At 40.7% G+C, this 20,161-nt stretch overlaps 1 protein-coding gene and 1 long non-coding RNA gene across 8 annotated transcripts in view; one reads left to right on the top strand and one right to left on the bottom strand.

The window, feature by feature from the left end:
- The window catches only part of LOC138757881 (limbin-like), a 169,849-nt gene that overhangs the window by 92,894 nt on the left and 56,794 nt on the right, over positions 1–20,161 (top strand). For all 7 annotated transcript variants that reach the window (XM_069925935.1, XM_069925937.1, XM_069925934.1 and 4 more), the window contains one exon: positions 16,519–16,988. In XM_069925935.1, coding sequence (XP_069782036.1) covers positions 16,519–16,988 — 470 coding nt within the window. The remainder of the gene's footprint in view (positions 1–16,518; positions 16,989–20,161) is intronic.
- The window catches only part of LOC138757883 (uncharacterized), a 59,858-nt gene that overhangs the window by 18,693 nt on the left and 21,004 nt on the right, over positions 1–20,161 (bottom strand). Inside the window, exon 2 of the long non-coding RNA XR_011353943.1 lies at positions 13,636–14,297. This is a non-coding gene — a long non-coding RNA (uncharacterized lncRNA). The remainder of the gene's footprint in view (positions 1–13,635; positions 14,298–20,161) is intronic.

The raw sequence follows: 20,161 nt of genomic DNA, 5'->3' as shown, positions 1-20,161 counted from the left end.
GTAAATCCTGGACTGGTTATATGTAAGCAGCCATTCTTCAGTGGTTTCTGGCAAAGAACTGCAGGAGATCGGATATTGTCACCTAACTACTTTTGTTGAAGTTCTTCACCTTTGTTTTAATGGGAAAAGCCAATGAAAGTACCTTTTAGAATATTGCAGTAAGTTAGTATTGAAAGCAGATAGAACCATACAGACATAGAGTCATCCATGCTGACCAAGTTGGCATTCTGGGCTAGTCCCATTTTTACCTGCATTTGGTTCATATCCTTCTAAATCCTTCCTATCCATAACTCTAATCAAATGTATCTTGAATTTTGTTATTGTCCCTGCTTTTACACTTTCCTCTCATAGCTCGTTGCAGGTATGGACCACTCTCTGTGAAAAAGTTTCCTCTTCTGTCCCTCTTGAATCTTTTCCCCCTTACTTTATATCTATGCCTTGAGTTCTAGAATCATCTACCCTGGGAAAGAAAGACTGTGAGCGTTTACATTATCCATACCCCTCTTGATTTTATAAAACTCTGTCACCCCTGAGCCTCCTTCTCTACAAGAAATTAAGTCCCAGCCTATCAAACTTCTCCCTACACTCGAGCCGTCCAATTCTGGCTGCACCCTGGTGAACCTCCTCTGCACTCTTTCCAACTAGTTGATGCCCTTCCTATATTGGACGACCAGAAATGCACATAGTACTCTCAATGTGGTGTCACCAATGGCTTGCACAGCTGAACTGTGAGGTCTCAATTTTTGAACCTCATGACCTGCCCAGTGAAGGCCCAATGTCTTTTTCACCTCCTTGCCCACCTGAATTGCCACTTTCAAGGAAATGTGCACCTGTATCCTTGAGTCTCTATTCAACAACACTTACTGGTGTCTTAGCATCTACCATACAAGTCCTGCCCCAATTTGACTTACCAAATTGCAACACCTCACACTTGCATTTAATTTGCCAAACCTTGGCCCACCTTCCAATTTAACCAGGCGAAGATTGTAAAAAGTTGGTGTTTCCTTTCTTAAAAAAAATACAAGCTTAAAGTACACAGAACTCAGCAGAGAATTGCAAGCCAGCACTTTGGGATCAGAGGGCACAGGGGTACATTATGTGAAGGAGCTGTGGCAGATCCTGAATGCTACTTTGGACTGAAATGTAACTGCCTTAAACTTACATCATCACTTGCTCTGGTCTTCAGTCACTCATAAGTTGAGGAGGAGTGCAAAGCATTGCTGCAATATTTTATGCTGGAGTAGATATATTTGTGCTAGTTTCTGTGGAAAATCAATATAACTGATTGATCAAGGCACAGGAAACCATTAGGGAATTTTAAGTGTTGAATTGTGTCTTTGCAGTTGCAATTTTTCTATTAGTTGCACTTTCTGTCTTTACTAGTGCGGTGATTTATTGGGTAATAGAATTGATCATTTAGAAGTATTAAATGATCACAAATAACTCCCTTAATGTACTATTGTGTTTTAGAACATTCTCTGCAGCTACCAATTTTGACTATGGTCCATTTATTCTAAGGAGTTAAATAATCTAAAATAGAACAATATTAAGTCCTTTGGGAGGAAAGAGATTCAACAGATTCATGGCTATTGTAAGAATGTTGAATTTTGTATTCAATCTCATAAATACCACTGAATAGATTAATCCTTCACTCGTCTCATTTAGCTCCTCAGAAAGGAACCAGATTTCAAAGTTATTGTCAGAGTGCATACATGACATCATGTACAATCCTGAGATTGTTTTTACCTGCAGGAGTGGCAGAATTACCACTAATTGTTAGTGTAAAAAAAATGTACAGAGTGTAAGCATGTAAACAAAGAACTGTAAACTGATAGCAAATGTAAACAAATGGACTGTGCAATACAGAGAACAAAAAGAAAATCAATGAAGTGTACAAGTAAGAGACCTTAAATGAGTCCCTGATTGAGTTTGTTGTTGAGGAATCTGATGGTGGAGGGTAGCAGCTGTTCCTGAACCTGGCAGTGCGGGTCTTGTAGAACCTATACCTCTTTCCTGATGGCAGCAGCGAGAACAGAGCATGTACATGGAGATGTGGGTCTTTGATTGCTGCTGCTCTCTGACAGCAGCATTCCCTGTTGATGTACTCAATAGTGGAGAGGGTTTTGCCTGTGATGTCCCTGGGCTGTGTCCACTACCTTTTGGACAGCTTTATGCTCAGGGGTACTGGTGTCACCATACCAGACCATGATGCAGCTGGTCAGTACACTTTTCACCACACCTCTGTAGAAATTTGCCAGGGTTTCTTGTGTCATACTAAACCATCACAAATCCTGAGGAAGTAAAGATGCTGACATGCTTTCTTCTCTATGCCATTGATGTGTTGGGTCCAGGAAATATCCTCTGAGATGGTGACTCCCAATGACTTAAAATTGCTCACCCTCTTCACCTTTGATTTCCCCCAATGATCACTGGATTGTCTACCTCTGGCCTTCCTTTCCTGAAGTCACCATCAACTCCTTAGTTTTGGTGACAATGAGTGCAAGGTTGTTGTTGTTATTGGTGCACCAATCAGCTAAGTTTTCAATCTCTATCCTGTGTGCTGACTCATCCCCTTCCTTTATACAACCCACTACCGTGGTATCATCGGCAAATTTGTAGATTGGATCCTTGATCCAATTACACAGTGGAGTAATCAGTTTTAAGGGGATGATGGTGTAAAATGCTGAACTGTAGTTGATAAAGAGCATCCTTGCTGTCCAGGTGTTCCAGGGTTTTGTGTGGAGCGGTGGGATGTCATCCACTGTAGACTTGGAATGTAGCCATGTCACCACTCAGGCAGGAGCTGGTATGGTTCATCACTAGCCTTTTAAAACACTTCATCACAGTTGATAGTCCTTAAGGCGGGTTACCTCACTCTTCTTGGGCATCAGTATGTGGTTGACGTCTGTTTGAAATAGGTGCTATAGTGAGATATTGAAGGTATCTGTGAATACATTGGTAAGTTGGTGAGCACATCTGGGTCAGATGCTTTCCTCTGATTCACTCCAGTAGAAGTCTTGCCTACTCTTAGGTATGGCAGTCAAAACACATCATAGGCTTAAATTACTCATTATGGTAAATATTTGAGTTCACCTTATCAACTCTCAAATAACAAACTCAGCCCTTAAACCAGTTTAAGGCTGATCTGATTGGAAAATCATGTCCACATTCCCGAACAGCCATGATAGCTTTTCACCAACTTGTTTATCAAATATTTATTTACCTCTTACATTCAAAGTACGTAAGGCTGTTTGGGTGGAATTGAGGGGTGAAGGAGACATGAGGGTGCTAATAGGGGGTGTATTACAGACCTCCAAATGGGCCAAGAGAATTAGAGGAACAAATTTGTAGGGAGATAACGTGTATGTGTGAGAATCATAAGGTAGCGATCATGGGAGATTTTAACTTCCCTCACATTGATTGGGATACCCACACAGTTAGAGGGCTGGATGGGCTAGAGTTTGTTAAATGTGTTCAAGATTGTTTTCTAAATCAATTAGTAGAAGAACCGACTCGGGACTGTGTAATACTGGATCTCCTGTTAGGGAACGAGCTTGGTCAGGTATGGGACATTAATGTTGGAGAACAACTTGGGTCTAGTGATCATAACTCTGTTAGTTTTCGGTTAGTTTTAGGGAAGAGCAAAGAGGGGCCTAAAGTTGAGGTTCTGGATTGGAGAAGAGCAAATTTCGAAGGAATAAGGGATTTGGGGAGTATTGAGTGGGACAGGATATTTTCAGGTAAGGATGTAAATGAAAAATGGAGGATATTCAAAAAAGAAATTTTGAGGGTACAGAGCAGATATGTCCCAGTGAGGATCAAAGGAAAGGCTGGAAGTCATAGGGAGGCTTGGTTTTCGAAGAATATTGGAAATTTGGTTAGGAGAAAAAGGGAGGTGTACAAGAGGTATTAAGAGCAGGGAGCTGAGAATTTGAAGGAGGACTACAAGGAGTGTAGAAGGAATCTTAAGAAAGAAATTAGAAAGGCCAAAAAAAGGCACGAAGAGGCTTAGGCAGACAGAGTAAAAATAAATCCAAAGGGTTTCTATAGGTACATTAAAAGTAAAAGATTAGTGAGGGATAAAATTGGACCCCTTGTAGATAACGAGGGTAGGCTGAATGAGAAGTCAGAGGAAATGGGGGAAATTTTGAATGATTTCTTTGCCTCGGTATTCACTAGGGAAAAAAAATTGAACCAGTTGAAGTAAAGAAAAATAGTGGGGAGGTCATGAAGCATATAAGGATAACTGAGGAGGTAGTGATGGCTGTGTTGAAAAAGATAAAGGTGGATAAATCTCCAGGACCGGACAAAATATTCCCAAGGACACTCAGGGAGGCTTGTGAATAGATAGTGGGGCCATTAACAGAGATATTTAGGATGTCACTGGCCACGGGGGTAGTGCCAAAGGATTGGAGGGTTGCGCATGTGGTTCCGCTGTTTAAGAAAGGGTCCAAATGTAAACCTGGAAATTATAGGGAGTCTGACGTCTGTGGTGGGCAAGTTGATGGAAAGTGTTCTGAGGGATGGTATTTACAAATATTTGGAGGTACAGGGATTGATAGGGAGTAATCAGCATGGTTTTGTCAGGTGTAGATCATGCTTGACAAACCTGATTGAGTTCTTCGAGGGGGTTACAAAAAAGGTTGATGAAGGGAAAGCTGTGGATGTTGTCTATTTAGACTTTAGTAAAGCTTTTGACAAAGTTCCCCACAAGAGGTTAGGAAAAAAGGTGGAGGCATTAGGTATAAATAAGGAGGTAGTGAAATGGATTCAGCAATGGTTGGATGGGAGGTGTCAGAGAGTAGTGGTAGAAAATTGTTTGTCCAATTGGAGGCCGGTGACTAGTGGAGTTCCTCAGGGATCGGTCCTGGGTCCACTATTGTTTGTTATATATTTTAACGATCTGGAAGTAGGGGTGGAGAGTTGGATAAGCAAGTTTGCGGATGACACAAAGATTTGTGGTGTTGTGGACAGTGAGGAAAATTACTGTAGATTAAAAGGTGATTTAGGAAGGTTGGAGGTGTGGGCTGAGAATTGGCTGATGGAATTTAATACAGATAAGTGTGAGGTGTTACATTTTGGAAGGCAAATCAAAATAGGTCATATGCATTAAATGGTAGGCTATTGAGATGTGCAGAGCAACAAAGGGATTTAGGAGTTACGGAAAAATAGTACCCTCAAGGCTGATACTCAGGTAGATGGTGTGGTGAAGAAGGCATTTGGAATGTTGGCCTTCATAAATCGGAGTATTGAATTCAAGAGTAGGGAGGTTATGATGAAATTGTACAAAGCATTGGTGAGGCCAAATTTGGAGTACTGTGTACAGTTTTGGTCACCAAATTATAGGAAAGATATAAACAAAATAGAGAGAGTGCAGAGAAGGTTCACGAGAATGTTGACAGGATTTCAAGGTTTGAGTTACAGGGAAAGGTTGTGCAGACTAGGGCTTTTTTCTCTGGAGCGTAGAAGATTGAGGGGGGACTTAATAGAGGTGTGTAAGATTTTAAAAGGGACAGACAGAGTAAATGTGGATAGGCTTTTTCAATTAAGAGTGGGGGAGATTTAAACTAGAGGGCATGGTTTAAGGTTGAAGGGGGAGAATTATAAGGGGAACATGAGGGGAAATTTCTTTACGCAAAGGGTGGTAGGGATATGGAATGAGCTTCCGGCAGACGTGGTTGAGGCGGGATCATTGGTTACATTTAAGGATAGACTGGATAGATACATGGAGAGGAGAGGACTGGAGGGGTATGGACCGGGTGCTGGTCAGTGGGACTAGGAGGGTGGGAATTTGTTACGGCATGGACTAGTAAGGCCGAACTGGCCTGTTCTATGCTGTAAGTGGTTATATGGTTATATGGATTCTGCTTCCATTGGCCCTTGAGGAAGAGTATGTCATAGACTTTAGACCTTTCAGAGGAAAAAGATGGATCTCGTCTCTATCTTAAATGGATGTTCCCTTATTTTTAAACTGAAAGGCCTTGTTTGAGATTCTCCTCCAAGAGGAAGCATTCTCTTCACATCTGCACCATCAAGTTGATCTATGCAATGTAAAACAAACTTGTTTCTTCATTCTGTTGGACGTTCCTCAACCTCAAACATTAATTCTCTTCCTCTATCTATAACTGCTGCCTGATCTGTTTAATGTTTCCAGTATATTTCATTTATCTATTGATTGGCAATTGAGTTCAACAGTTGAAGGGTAATAGAGGTCAGGTGACCCATACATCATAATAAAAATGAGAGCCTGTGTAGTGGAGCAGTTATTGTCGGAGTGGCCTGGGTCAGAGTGGCAAGGCTTTGGCTCAAGGGGCTTTGGTAGAAGAGGCTGAAGTGGTGGTTCAGGTGTTGAAATAAGAAAGGGCCACCCTATTCAAGAAACAAAAAGGATTCAGCAAAGTAGGCACAGGTAAGGGCATGTTTCAGATATAATTTTTTTCCTCCAGTCATAAACAGTGGGAATGGCAGGCACGACAGGGGAATGCTCCTCTTGCAGAATGTGGGTCATTAGGGAAGCCAGCAGTATCCCTAATGACTTCATGTGTGAGAAGTGCATACAGCTGCAGCTCCTGACAAGGTGAGTTAAGGAATTAGAGCTGGAGTTGGTTGAACTCTGGATCATTCGGGAAACAAGGGTTTGATAGACATGAGTTACAGGGACTCTATCTTACCTAGGAGGCAGGAGGAGGGTAGATGGGTGACAGTCAGGAGAGGGAATGGAACAGACAGGTAGTGCAGGGCACTACTGTGGCCACTCCCCTCAATAACAAGTATACCATTTTGGATACTGTTGGGGGGGGTGGGGGGAGAAATTATCTACCAGGTACAAGTTGCGGCGATCAAGTCTCTGGGACAGAGTCTGGTACTGTGGTTAAGAAGGGAAGGGAGGAGAAGAGATGAGCTGCATTGCTAGGGGATTCCATAGTTAGATACATAATTCCCTGAAAGTGGCTTCACAGGTGGATTGGCTTGTAAAGAGAGCTTTTGGCACATTGGCCTTCAGAAATCGAAGTACTAAGTTAGGAATCATCATGTTATGGTAAAGTTGTGTAAAACATTTGTGAGGCCAAATTTGGAGTGTTGTGTGTAGTTTTGGTCACATAACTACAGGAAAGATATCAATAAGATCAAAAGAGTGCAGAGAAGATTTACCAGGATGTTGCCTGGGCTTCAGGAAATGAGTTACAGGGAAAGGTTAAACACATTAGGACTTCATTTCCTGGAGCATAGAAGAATGAGAGGAAATTTGATCAGGGAATTTAAAATTAAGAGGGGGATAGACAGAGTAAATGTAGATAAGCTCTTTCCACTGAGGGTAGATGAGATTCAAACTAGATTTTGTCTGTTAAAGGGGGAAGGGGAATGGTTTAGGGGAAACATGAGGGGGAACTTCTTCACAGAGAGTGGGAGTGTGGAATGAGCTGCCAGCTTGGACTAGGTGCAGGTCAGTGGGACTAGGCTATTACAACCTAGACCAGCAGCAATAGAAATTCACCAAGACAAGGTGTCTTCAAAACATTAATTTTTGTTAATAACTATTAATAACATTACACTTCTTACTTAACTCTAAACTTAACTCTAACTTAACCCCCTTAACCCCAAGTGTGTGTGTGGCAAAACCCGAACTATTATAGTTTAGGCATAATTCTGAAGAGATTATTTTAAAGTTTAGTCTCAGAATGATTTTGTGTTGAAGCACAAAGTCTTTACTACTGTTCAAAAGTCCTCAAACTCACGAAATTGTTGTTGAATTGTTTTCAGAGAATTGTTTCTTCATACGAATTATTTCCCTCTCTTGCTTGGAGGTTTCAGAACTTGTGTTTTCTTCCACGATGATTTCACAAACCCTAGCAAGTGTTACAAGAAGTGTCCATGTAAAAATGGACATGGTGAAACCTTCCTCTTTTCAAAGAGACAATTGAAGTGGCTCTTCTTTACCAATGACTTTGTGTATCTCCCATTGTAAAGAGTGCCTCCTTCCCTAGAGACTAGTGTATTTCTCACCTCAGATGTTTCTTTGTGCAATATTAAAGATGTCTCCTTGATGTCTTTAATCACATGACATGACCTCACTGCTGTCTGAAGTTTCTTCAAACCACTTCAGAATTACATTTCAAAAGAAAATAACTCCTCTCTCTCTACTGGCCACTGATCAAAATTACTCTTTGTGTACACAGGTGGATCTCCTTAACAAACACTACTGTCCCAGCAATTGAATGAACCATTAAATTCTGATTTATATTGCTCTGTTTCCCAGACACTATAATCTCCAAAAATGGATTCTTTCTGTGTGTAATTGTGTCCGTCTGTGTACGTGTCTACCCACAAAGCTTTTGTAAGAAATATATATAATTTTGTTAAAGATTAATATAACACAATTCTGTCACAAGGCAAAAAAAAATTGTTTGGCACAGACTAGAATGGCCAAAGGGGCCAATTTCTATGCTGTAATGTTCTAGGATTCTATGGTTTAACTGAATCTTACCTTATAGAATAGTCAAAGAATCAGTCAAACACCATCAAGGTAAGTGTTGATTGAGGTTTGCATACTCACTTCAACAACCAAAGAAGGCCATTCTGCCCATTAGGTCTATTCCAGCTTTAAGCAGAGCAATTTCATTGCTACTCTCTTTATTTATCTGTACCCTTTCAATGTACTGTTTTGTACAGATTCCATCAACATACCTTTGATACTTTCGCCAAAAAGGGATAATTTGCAATTTATCTTGGGGATGTGTGAAGAAATTGGAGAACTGAATAAAAACAAAGGCAGGCAAGGGGGAACATGCAAACTCTGCGCACACAACTCCGGAGGTTAGAAATAAACCAGGATCCTTGGAGCCGTGAGGCTGCAGCAAAATGTAGCACCAACCTCCTACCCAATTTGCTGAGTAAATTTGTGTCTCAGTCTGGCAATATTTTGAACATTATGTAACCTCACCCTAATGGGCAGAAGTGGATTGGATGAAAGTCCCTTGAGCTTTAGATCAATGGAACCTTCAACTATAGTGATGTTTCTCTTGGATGCTTAGTTCCAGTTGCCAACCATAGTACAGTCTATAATGGCTGCTAACTGTGAATTTTGTTGATCTCCAATATCTGTGCAGATGAGCAATGTATGTATATCTTATTTATGCTTGTCATATTGTTTAGGTGGTATATTTCACAAAATTCTATTTCTAAAGCCTTCACCTCTGCCTTGGGGAGACCTATTTGTACACTTCATCATCATTTGTGTAAGGGTTAATTATAAAGGGAGTTGTGCTAATTTCCAAGAGATTCCAAGAACAATTGAGAAGCTAAACTACTGGCTGATGTGGCTCAATGTGCCATTTTAAAAAAAACTTCCTGAGAAAAAGTTTCGACCATTTATCTTTCTTTGGCTTGGCTTCGCGGACGAAGATTTATGGAGGGGGTAAAAGTCCACGTCAGCTGCAGGCTCGTTTGTGGCTGGCAAGTCCGATGCGGGACAGGCAGACACGGTTGCAGCGGCTGCAGGGGAAAATTGGTGGGTTGGGGTTGGGTGTTGGGTTTTTCCTCCTTTGCCTTTTGTCAGTGAGGTGGGCTCTGCGGTCTTCTTCAAAGGAGGTTGCTGCCCGCCAAACTGTGAGGCGCCAAGATGCACGGTTTGAGGCGATATCAGCCCACTGGCGGTGGTCAATGTGGCAGGCACCAAGAGATTTCTTTAGGCAGTCCTTGTACCTTTTCTTTGGTGCACCTCTGTCACGGTGGCCAGTGGAGAGCTCGCCATATAACACGATCTTGGGAAGGCGATGGTCCTCCATTCTGGAGACGTGACCCATCCAGCGCAGCTGGATCTTCAGCAGCGTGGACTCGATGCTGTCGACCTCTGCCACTAAGTTAATTAACTTAGTGACATCTGTAAAACTGTTTACTATTTTTTTTTCTGCCAATTATTTCTAATCGTCAGCAAGTCTGCCAAGAATGCCCATCATAAAAAAGCTGTTGTATGTGCGCGCATGCAGAGTCTCGCGCACGCAGACTCTTTCTTACCCCCCCCCCCCCCCCCCCCCCCGTCACACTCTTCCCCCCGGTTTGACCATGTAGAAATGACAACAATTTTTATACATTGTCCCTTCATTTCAGGGCCCCATAATATTTGGGACATGGTAAAGTGGTCATGTTTAGTACTTTGTTACATATCCCTTGCATGCAATGACTGCTTGAAGTCTATAGACATCACCAGCTGCTGGTTATCTTCTCTGGTGATGTTCTGCCAGACCTCCACTGTAGTCATCTTCAGCTCCTGATTGTTTCAGGGGCTTGTCTCAAGTTTTCTCTTCAGTTTATGGAATGCATGCTTAATTGTATTTAGATCAAGTGACTGATTTTAGCAGTATATTTGAAATCATTGCCTTGCTGTAGGATAAAGTGCCATCCAAAAAGCTTGGAGGCATTTGCTTGAACTTGAGCAGATAAGATTTTTCTATACACCTCAGAATTCATTTTGCGACTGGTATCAGCAGTTACATCTTCACTGAAGATAAGTGCGCCAGTACCACACATGTCCAGTCCATAAGACCCCCACCACGTTTCACCGATGAGGTGGTATGCTTTGGATCTTGGGCAAGTCCTTTATGCCTCCACTCTTTGCTCTTGCCATCACTTTAATACAGGTTAATTTTGGTCTCATCTGTCCACAAGACCCATTTCCAGAATTGTGCAGGCTCTTTAAAATACTTCTTGAAAACTGTAATCTGGCCATCCTGCTTCTGAAGCTAATTAGTGGTTGTCATCTTGAAATGTAGCCTCTGTATTTATGTTCATTAAGTCTTCTGCAGACCGTGGTCATTGACACATCCACACCGACCTTCTGAAGACTGTTTCTGATCTGTTGAACAGCAGTTTAGGGATTTTTCTTTATTATGATGAGAATTCTGTCATCAATAATGGAGGTTTTCCTTGGAATATCAGACCCTTTGTGACTTGTGCTCACCAGTAAACTCTTTCTTCTTAATGATGTTGCAAACAGTTGATTTTGGTAATTCTAAAGTTTGGGTGATGTCTCTTACTGTTCTTGTTTTTCAGCCTTATAATGGCTTCTTTGATTTTCTTTGGAATAACTCTGATCCTCATGTTGAAAAATGGCAACTAAATACTCCAAAGGTGATCAAAAGCTTAGAAGCAAGCCTAGCTTCCTTATACCTGCACCAATGAAGTAATTAAACATACCCGAGTACTCACAAACACCTGTGAAGCTAAATGTCCCAAACATTATGTTGCCGCTAAATGGGGAGCGGGGAGTGAGGTTGGGTGGGGGGGAGGGAAAGAGGAGGATATCTCTGTATAAAAAGTGCTGTAATTTCCAGATGGTCCATCCAGAATATATACAATAACTTTGAATAAAATCTGGAAGGTGAACATTAATTACATGTGAATTAATTGATTACAAATTTAAAACTCTGGAGTATAGGGCAAATAAAGGGGAAAATAAAGCTTCTTTGTCCCAAATATCGAGGCCACTGTCTATGCACCCGCACATACACATGCACACATGTGCATACACGTGAGTACACAAACATCTCACGTGTGTATGTGTGCACATATGTATTTATGTGAATCCTCACTGTACCATTCCCAGCTCCAGGAGCTTAGTGTTTCAGTGAGAAGTTCAATTAGTGCATTGCAAGCACAGCATGAGGTCAATCTTGTATTCATTCAGGAGCTTCTTGTCTGCAGGAAAGAAACTGCATTAAGCCTGTTGATACATGATCTCTCTCACTCTTGAACCTTCGCCCCAATGGGATAAGGGAGAAATAACCGTTTCCAGAGCAAGATTGCAATCTCAGTACGTTGGCTGCATTTTGAGGCAGCAGGTGGAATAGCTGGAGTTGATGGAGCCGAGGAGGTTTTGCACGTTCCAAGCTGCATTCACCTCCATCTACAGCTTCTTTCAATTTTGAGCAGAGTAGCTCCTATGCCATACTGTGATGCATTCATCTGGGATGATTTCGGTGCTGTTCCTGTGGAAATTGTGAAAGGACATTGTGGACAATCCAAACTTTCTTAGTCCAAGGAAGAAGAAGCATTGATGCCATTTTTTGACTGCTACATCATCGTGATTGTTCCAAGCCAGGTCACTGGAAAAGTTTACTCCCCTGAATTTGAATCCATCTCCTATCAGCACATCAATGACATTGTTGTGGACAAGAGAGTGGCCTTTACTTCCCAAACCCTTCCCCCCCCCCCCCCCCCCCCCCACCACCCCCTCACTTCTAAAGTCTATGATCTTTGTTTGGCTGAATTTAGAGTGTTGTGTGCTGTTTAGGTTACCTAAATACATGTATCAGTAAGATTGGAAAAAGTGCAGAGACTAGATTACAGGGAAAGGTTAAACAGGTCAGGACTTTATTTTGCTGGAGCATTGGAGAATGAGGGGCATTTCCATGGAGATGTACAAAATTATGTCTTTTCCATGGATTGTTAGCTTGTCGTGGAGAAGAAAATGATGTGGTCCTGAGATCCCAAGAGTGATGCTGTTTGGAGCTATGCTCCTGGTAGGGCCACCATGGCAGTAAAGTTGAGGGTGAAGTCCCTGACAAAGAACAATCCAACCAAGAGATCAATGGAGGAGCAGGCGGACAAAGTTACTTCGAACTCAATGGGTGTGAAGGCAGACAAAGACTGTAATAAATCCATCGGCTCCAATCGTTTGAACGCCATTGGAATTAGTTGATTGATTTGTGAAGTATCGTGTGCTTCTTGGAGTGCAATATTAAATACACGTTAAACAAATACACACAGTCATCTTTGCTCGGTGGACCACTTTCCAAGAATGGACTCAAGCCTTTTGAGAGCCCATAGGAATGAAGTCCATCATCGTTGACTTCGAGGTTAGCCACAATGACGATGACAAAATTATTAGGGGCACAAATAGAGTAAATGCAAGCAAGTTATTTTCATGAACTAGAGGACATGGGTTAAAGGTGAAATGTTTAAAGGGAACATTAGGGTGAACTTCATGCAGTGAGTGGTGAGAGTGTGGAATGAGCTGCTTGCTGAAAAGCTGAATGCATGCTTTATTTTGACATTTGAGAAAAATTTGGATGGGTACATGAATGAGAGGGGTATAGAAGGCTATGGACCAGGGTGCAGGCTCATGAAACTAGGCACAATTTACAGTCAGCACAAACTAGATTGTCCGATGGGTATGTTCCTATGTTGTAGTGTTCTTTGGTTCTATGATATTGAGTGAGGTGTTGTTATTTTGCATTAGGCCACTGGGCTGTCAATCTCCTTCCTGTGTTGCGTCACATCATTATTTGATATCCAGCTATAACTATGGTGTCAAGAGTGAAGTGGTATTTGATTCTTCAGGGAAATGGTACATCCTGTGGATATGTTTAACGAAGGCAAATTGAAGTGGGTCAAAGCTAGCTTGGAGGTTAGAGTTGATGTTGTGTGAGTTTGTCATTTTATACATAAGTATAATGTTCATATGTGAGACGTGACTAGACTCTCAAAGCATTTCATGACGATAGATATTAGAGTTGATGGTCAATAATCATTTGGGCACATTATTGTGCTTTTCTTCTGTACTGGGCACCATCTTGAAATAGGTGAGAACTATCTTGTTTGCAGAGAAAAATGAAAGATATTTGTGAATACACCCACCTGCTAATCTGTGCAGGCTTTAAGCACACGCCCAGGGGCTCCATCCAGGCAATTATTTTCCATGAGTTCACTCTCCAGAAAGCTGATGTGATGTCAGCAGCAGATTAAGTTGTTGAAGTGGATGTCGTTGCCTCGCTAGCTACCAGCTCAAATTGAATGTAGAATGAATCAGCTTCATCAGGGGGAGTTGTGCAGTTGCTATGCCTTTGCAAGCATGCCATGTCATTGTCACCGTGCACCTGTCTTCTCTTCGGAATTGAGCCTTACTACCTCGAAGTTTGCTGACAGCTTTGCAAAGATTATACTTGGATTTCTTGTATAGGTCTGGGTCTCGGGACTTGAATATCTTCAGTAGTGAATTGACTATGCAGTCCATCTATTAGCAAATGGTTGGATTTTGCCTTGTTTGTTTTGAAACGGATCAAACTCGATCAGCTTTTCTGAGGAACACAGTCTGGGTGCTGAGGTTCTGTTCCAAAGCAGATTGTGACATCTTCAATTAACCCCAAATGTTAAGCCATTAAATGGAGGTGGTGCATTGTGAACAAAGAGATTTGATTGTGTTCCAAATCCACCTTATGGTCTTAGTCCATATTTGAGACAATTTTTACCATTAGATTCATAGTTTAGTGAAGCATCAAGAAGTCAGGAAGTGGAGATAACTGATGAGAGAAAAAAATAAAGTAGTTGAAACATGGGCGGCACAGTTAGCATAGCGGTGAGCGCAACATTATTACATCACTAGCAACCCAGATTCAAACCTGGCATTGTCTGTAAGGAGTTTGTACTTGCTCCCTGTGTCTGTGTGGGTTTCCTCTGTGTTCTAGTTTCCTTCCACCCTTCAAAATGTACAGGGGTTGTAGGTGAATTAGGGTATTTGAACAGCAGGAGCTCGTGGACCAGAAGGGCCAGTTACTGTGCTGTATGTATGACTAAATTTAAAAATTTTTAAAAGTGAGAATGTGAAAATTAGTTCTGCAAGTTGTTTCCAGTAGGTGGCAGTATTGTTGCTATGTTATTGCAATAGTTTCCAACTTTCATTGAAAGCAAAATTTATGGATGTATTCAGTCGTTATTGCTATAACTTTATCTGGCCTGTTTCTTTGTCCTATTAGGAGAGCATATATGCTAGCAAGCCAAAAAGATAGAGGAATCATATAATTATTTCCATAATGAGATGTAATTTTGGTTAAGTCACCTTTATTTATCATTCATACCATGCTCGCATGGTAAAGACAAGATAGTGTTTCTCCAGGACCAGAGAGCATACTTACATAAATATAAGTTAGAATAGAAGTTAAACACTTTAAAAATATTATAATATTAAGATGTATACAGTAAAAGTCCACAGTACCCTATCTGTAAATGTTCTGGGAATTCAGGAGTCTGATGCCTTGGGGGGGGGGGGGGGAAACGACATTTTGTTGTCCCATCTGAACGTAAGGGGCCAAATGCTGCAGTATCTCCTACCAGATGGCAGAAGGGAGAGGTGTACATGAGGGTGTGTGAAGTCCTTCATAATGTTTATTACCTTTTGCTTGCATTGAGTGTTGTAGATGTCCTTCATGGTAGGAAGAGAGCCCCCAATGATCTTTTCTGCTGACTTCACTATCCTCTGCAGGATCTTGCGGTCCAAAGAGGTACAGCTTCCAAGCTGGGCAGTGATGCAGTTGCACAGGATGCTCTCAATACATCCTCTGTAGAATGTGGTGAAGAGGGAGGGTGGGAGAAGAACTTTCCTCAGCCTTTGCAGGAAGTAGAGGTGCTGCTTGGCTTTCTTGGCTTTGGAGTTGGTGTTAAGAGACCAGGTGAGATTTTCCACCAAGTGCACTCCAAGTAACTTGATACTCTTGATGTCCTCAATGGTGGAGCTGTCAGTGGAGTGTGGTCCCACCTGGGCCCTCCTGAAGTCGACAACCATCTCTTTTGTTTTATTAACGTTTAGATACAGGTTGTTGGCTCTGCACCAGCCTGTTAGTGACTGCACCTCATCTCTGTATGCTGACTCGTTACTCTTACTAATAAGGCCCACCACGGCTGGTCATCAGCGAACTTGATGATGTGGATCAAGCTGTGTTTAGCTGCATAGTCATGGGTCAGCAGAGTGAACAGCTATAGACTAAGCATGCCGCTCTCGAGGGGTCCTATGTTCAGTGGGTTGCTCTTAGAGGTGCTGATACTGATCCGGACTGCCTGAGGTCTACCTGACAGGAAGTCAAGAATCCAATTGCAGAAGGCGTTTAGACCCAGCAGGCTCAACTTCCTTATCAGGTATGATTGTATTGAATGCCAAGCAGAAGTCAATAAAGAGCATTTGAACACGAGTCCTTGTTTTCCAGATGGGTGAGGGCCTGATGGAGGGCAGTGGGGATGGCATCGTCCATAGAGCGGTTGGGTCTGTATGCGAACTGCAGAGGTGTCTAGTGACGGGACTGTGGGAGCTTGATGTACCCTATGACAAGCCTCTTGGAGCACTTTCATGACGATGGACGTGAGTGTGACAGAGCAATAGTCATTGTGGCAGGACACAAACGACTTCTTCGGCACGGGAGTAATGGTGGTGGCTTTGAAGCACGCTGGCGCTTCTCAGGGAGATGTTAAAGATGTCAGTGAGAACATCTGCTAGCTGAGCATGTAATTGCATGTAGAAGCTCAGCCTCAATGCTGCTTTAAATTAACAATTTCATATCAATTTCTCTTTACAATCCATTTCCAAAATCTTTTCCTTTGTATTTAGTAAAGCTAACTTTGGAAGTGAGATTCAGCATTTAGCCCCATATTTACTGCACGTGATTGTGTTTGGATTTTTGTGTTATTTTATTCTGTGGCCCAGAAAATTAATTTAAAAGAGATAATATTAGTGTAATTTTTTTGTATTGCTAGATTAGTGAGCATGAACATCAAGGAAAGGAACTGTCATCACTTTTTAATATCTCTGGAGATGGAAAATTCTGCCATAACAAATGCCTTTTGGATTGGCACAACCTTTTAAAGAATCAAGCTGCAGAACTCGGAGAGTTGGTGGAGAAATTGGACAAAGATGCATTAGACCAACTGGAAACACTCGAAGAGAGACTTAATAAAGATGCCTCACTGAGAATTAAAACCATTTACACTGGGCTTGCCTGTGAGTTACTCCACCTTGGGGTCCCAAAGGAAGATTTAAAACAAATGGCAGAGAGCCAGGAGAAGGAAACAAATCTTCTGCATGAAAAGCAAAGGAGACAAGAGGAAAATGAAAAACATAAAGTTAACGAATCTCTGGAGAAAATTCGTGAGGAATTATCTAATCAGCTTCAGTCAGAAATTGAAGATCAGAATTTCTTACGACATCAGAAATATTTGCTCTTACAGTAAGTGCATTAAAATTTTATAGATTTATTGTTAGATGTCATGACTAAGATCAGCATATATTACTGTAGTTGCTTTGAGAAAGATGTTGCAAGTTGCTATGGCCTCAAACTGCAATTTATTCAGGTACTTTGGTAGTCAGAAATTTTCTACAGTGATTTAAATTTTTTGATTTAAAAAAAAAAATAAAAAAATTCCATATGTTACATTTAGGAATTAAAACATCATTTTAATTAATAATTCCTTAAAACATCAGATTGATACCTTTTTGTTTTAAAAGATAAGATGACAACAGGTATAAGTTAATGAAATTAACCTCTTATTTTGTGTGGTTTCTTCAGACTGCAATTTTTTTTAATCTATAGCTTTGTTTGGAATAAATTTGTGAAGGTTACATATGCATATCTTATATGAATTTGTCATTAGGTTGTTTGGAATCCATCTCTGTTTAAGTCATGCAACCAAAATAAAAATCCCAGTTGTTACATCCAACTCTGTTGTTAGAAGGCTCACTTCTAACAAATTGTTGCCTTCACAGTCAAGTGCTTTAGTGCACAAAGCTGCAAAACCATGATCAAATAACCTACAAAGGAGATCCAATTGAAAAAGTTTTTAATAATGAAATTTGAATGTGGTTGAGCCTTCTGGTAATTCATGTAGCTACCTCATATGGTGTTAGTGGGCGGGGAGTTGTGTCACAGGGATTTTGTTTTCCCGTCGTCCTATATCTTGGGTCATGAATGTTGAAAGAACAGCATTTATAGCCCATCTCCAGAGGAGAAAATGGTGATGAAGCTACCTCCTTGAATTACTGTAATCCACAAGATGAAGGTACTTTTTCATCTTTGGGAATATAGAATTAAGATGATATTAATAATTCTCAATGAAGGGTACTCTATAGAGGCATTGACTCCATTTCTCTGTCCATGTTTGCTGCCTAATCTAATGAGTATTTATTTTTATATTCTTAATATTGTGGATATTTTGACAGCATTATTGACCATTTCATATTCTATGGTTTCTCAATTAGATAATGCATCAGAAATGAATATGGACATTTCCTCACTGTTCCTGCTAACCTTTAGAATTACAGCGTAGTTATTTTGACTTGGGTTTTCTTCGGTTATCCTGGCCTAACACAAACAAAATGGTAGTGCAAGGAATGAAGAGTATCAGTAAGTTATTTTGTGATTTAATTCCCCTTGTTTCATCAATTACAATACTGGATATCCTTTCCCTACAACCCTCTCTCTGCCTATTACCTACAAATGCCACAGGTCCTGAACTAGTCCTTTGCCATCTCATCTGCACCGTTACTAACTTTTACCATTTCCAATATTTAACTTATGGACATCTGTAAAGAAGAACTTACTGGACTAAAACATGCTTTATCCATTTGACAGAGCAAGCTCTCTCATGAAAATTCTGTGATAACCTTTGACAGCAAAACCACATTCCCAGCTTTACCATCTGTCAAGTATACCAACTGTTCTCAATATCACGGATGACTAGTAAGGGAATTAAAATCTAAAATATATACAAATTTTAAAATAAGGTTACTATCACCCAAAACACTAAAAAAAAAACTTCCAACTAAGAATAAACACAAATAAGTTAAAAATAGACTATATCACGTCTGCAAAACCTCATATCGTATGAATGGCCTCACAGATCAAGCAGCAGATTTATCCTATTGTAGGAGCGATGAGCAGGATCCCCAGTCTCTAGGAGAAAATGTGTAAAGTTTACTTGCAAAGCATAAGGACAGATTTTCCAGCAGGAAACTCAGTAATTTCAGGCCTTCTGATTTCAGATAAACCCAAAATTTGCTGGCATTTATGTTATCCACATGCAGGGAATTGGTTTCAGAAATGCTGTCAAAATATAACAAATGCTGTGCCCTACTGTAATTATACTGCTATGATATTTAATATCTTAAGAGTGCATGAAATCAATATTTGGTCTTAAAACTGCATCACTTTTCAACTAAGGTATTCAATCTGCTTTTACCATAGCTTGCAAATTGCAGAATCCAAAAGGAGAAATTGCAAAAGGTTATGAAAATAACTGTCATAAGTACCTCCATCTGCAGCAACAACGGAATAATTTATTTAAGATATATTTAATAAGACTGGGCAGCTATGAGTATCAGTGCATTGAAGTTTGTAACATTTTTAAGCATCCTTTTATTCACAGGGATTCAGTATTTTTTAAGTGTTCTGCCGAACTACATAGGATAATGCTACAATAAGTCATTTTATCCTATATTGATCCCTAACCCACTTGGCCTAAGTTGCAGTAATGAGATTTAGAAATAGTTTAAGCATTGATATAATCTCCAGATTGTTTCATTTTCAATGATTTCACAAGGTCATTGACTACATGATATTAGTTGGTTACCCTGGAATGGAGCAGTTTTAAAGACAGCAGATCATAAAGTGTTTTCCTTAAGGTTCTGCCAAATTTAAAGGCAAGATCTATATTTTTATCTGTCTATTGCTTGCTAACAGAAGCATGAAGAGGAGAGGTTGGCCTTTGGAGGGGAGGAATAGAAGGATCAGAGGCCTTGGTGAGGGAAATTAATAGGGTTATTTGGTGAGGAGGTTTAGCCGACACTAGTTAGAGGTGGGATTCCGTGTCAATGTTATAGAGAGATTGAAAGTGACAGGTTTGAGGAAAGATTGAATTGGTGGGGTTAATGCAGGAGTTTTGTACATGAACAGACCCTTCAGCTCACATATCTACACTGAATAGGATGCCCAATTTAAACTAATACTTTGCTGCTTGCATCTGATCCACTTCCCTCCATTCCCTTCTTGGACACCATTATTGTATCTATGCTGTGGTGGGATTCGAACCCATATGCACAGGTCTTGGCTCTGGTATCTAGATTATTAATCCAGTGACGTTGCCACTACACTATTGCCTTCCCTTAAAGTTACAGCTACTAGATTCAGCATTGGGGCTTAGAATTCGACCTGATTAACTTTAAGATGTTGAGCTCTTATAATGAACATGGCTTTTCACTCTCTGGTTCACCTCCATTAACACCTAAATGTAGCAGATTGGTGGACTTCAGTATTTTTTATTACCTTCTATCCACTCCATCTTGGTCTTTTTTCATGGTTCTAATTCGCTCATGCAAAATTGTAAGGATGAGATTTGGTTGTATTTT

The sequence above is a fragment of the Narcine bancroftii genome, chromosome 3 (assembly GCF_036971445.1).
Source record: "Narcine bancroftii isolate sNarBan1 chromosome 3, sNarBan1.hap1, whole genome shotgun sequence".
NCBI lineage: Eukaryota > Metazoa > Chordata > Chondrichthyes > Torpediniformes > Narcinidae > Narcine > Narcine bancroftii.
Note: the sequence above shows the minus strand (reverse complement) of the source record. Positions and strands in the feature narration are given on the sequence as shown.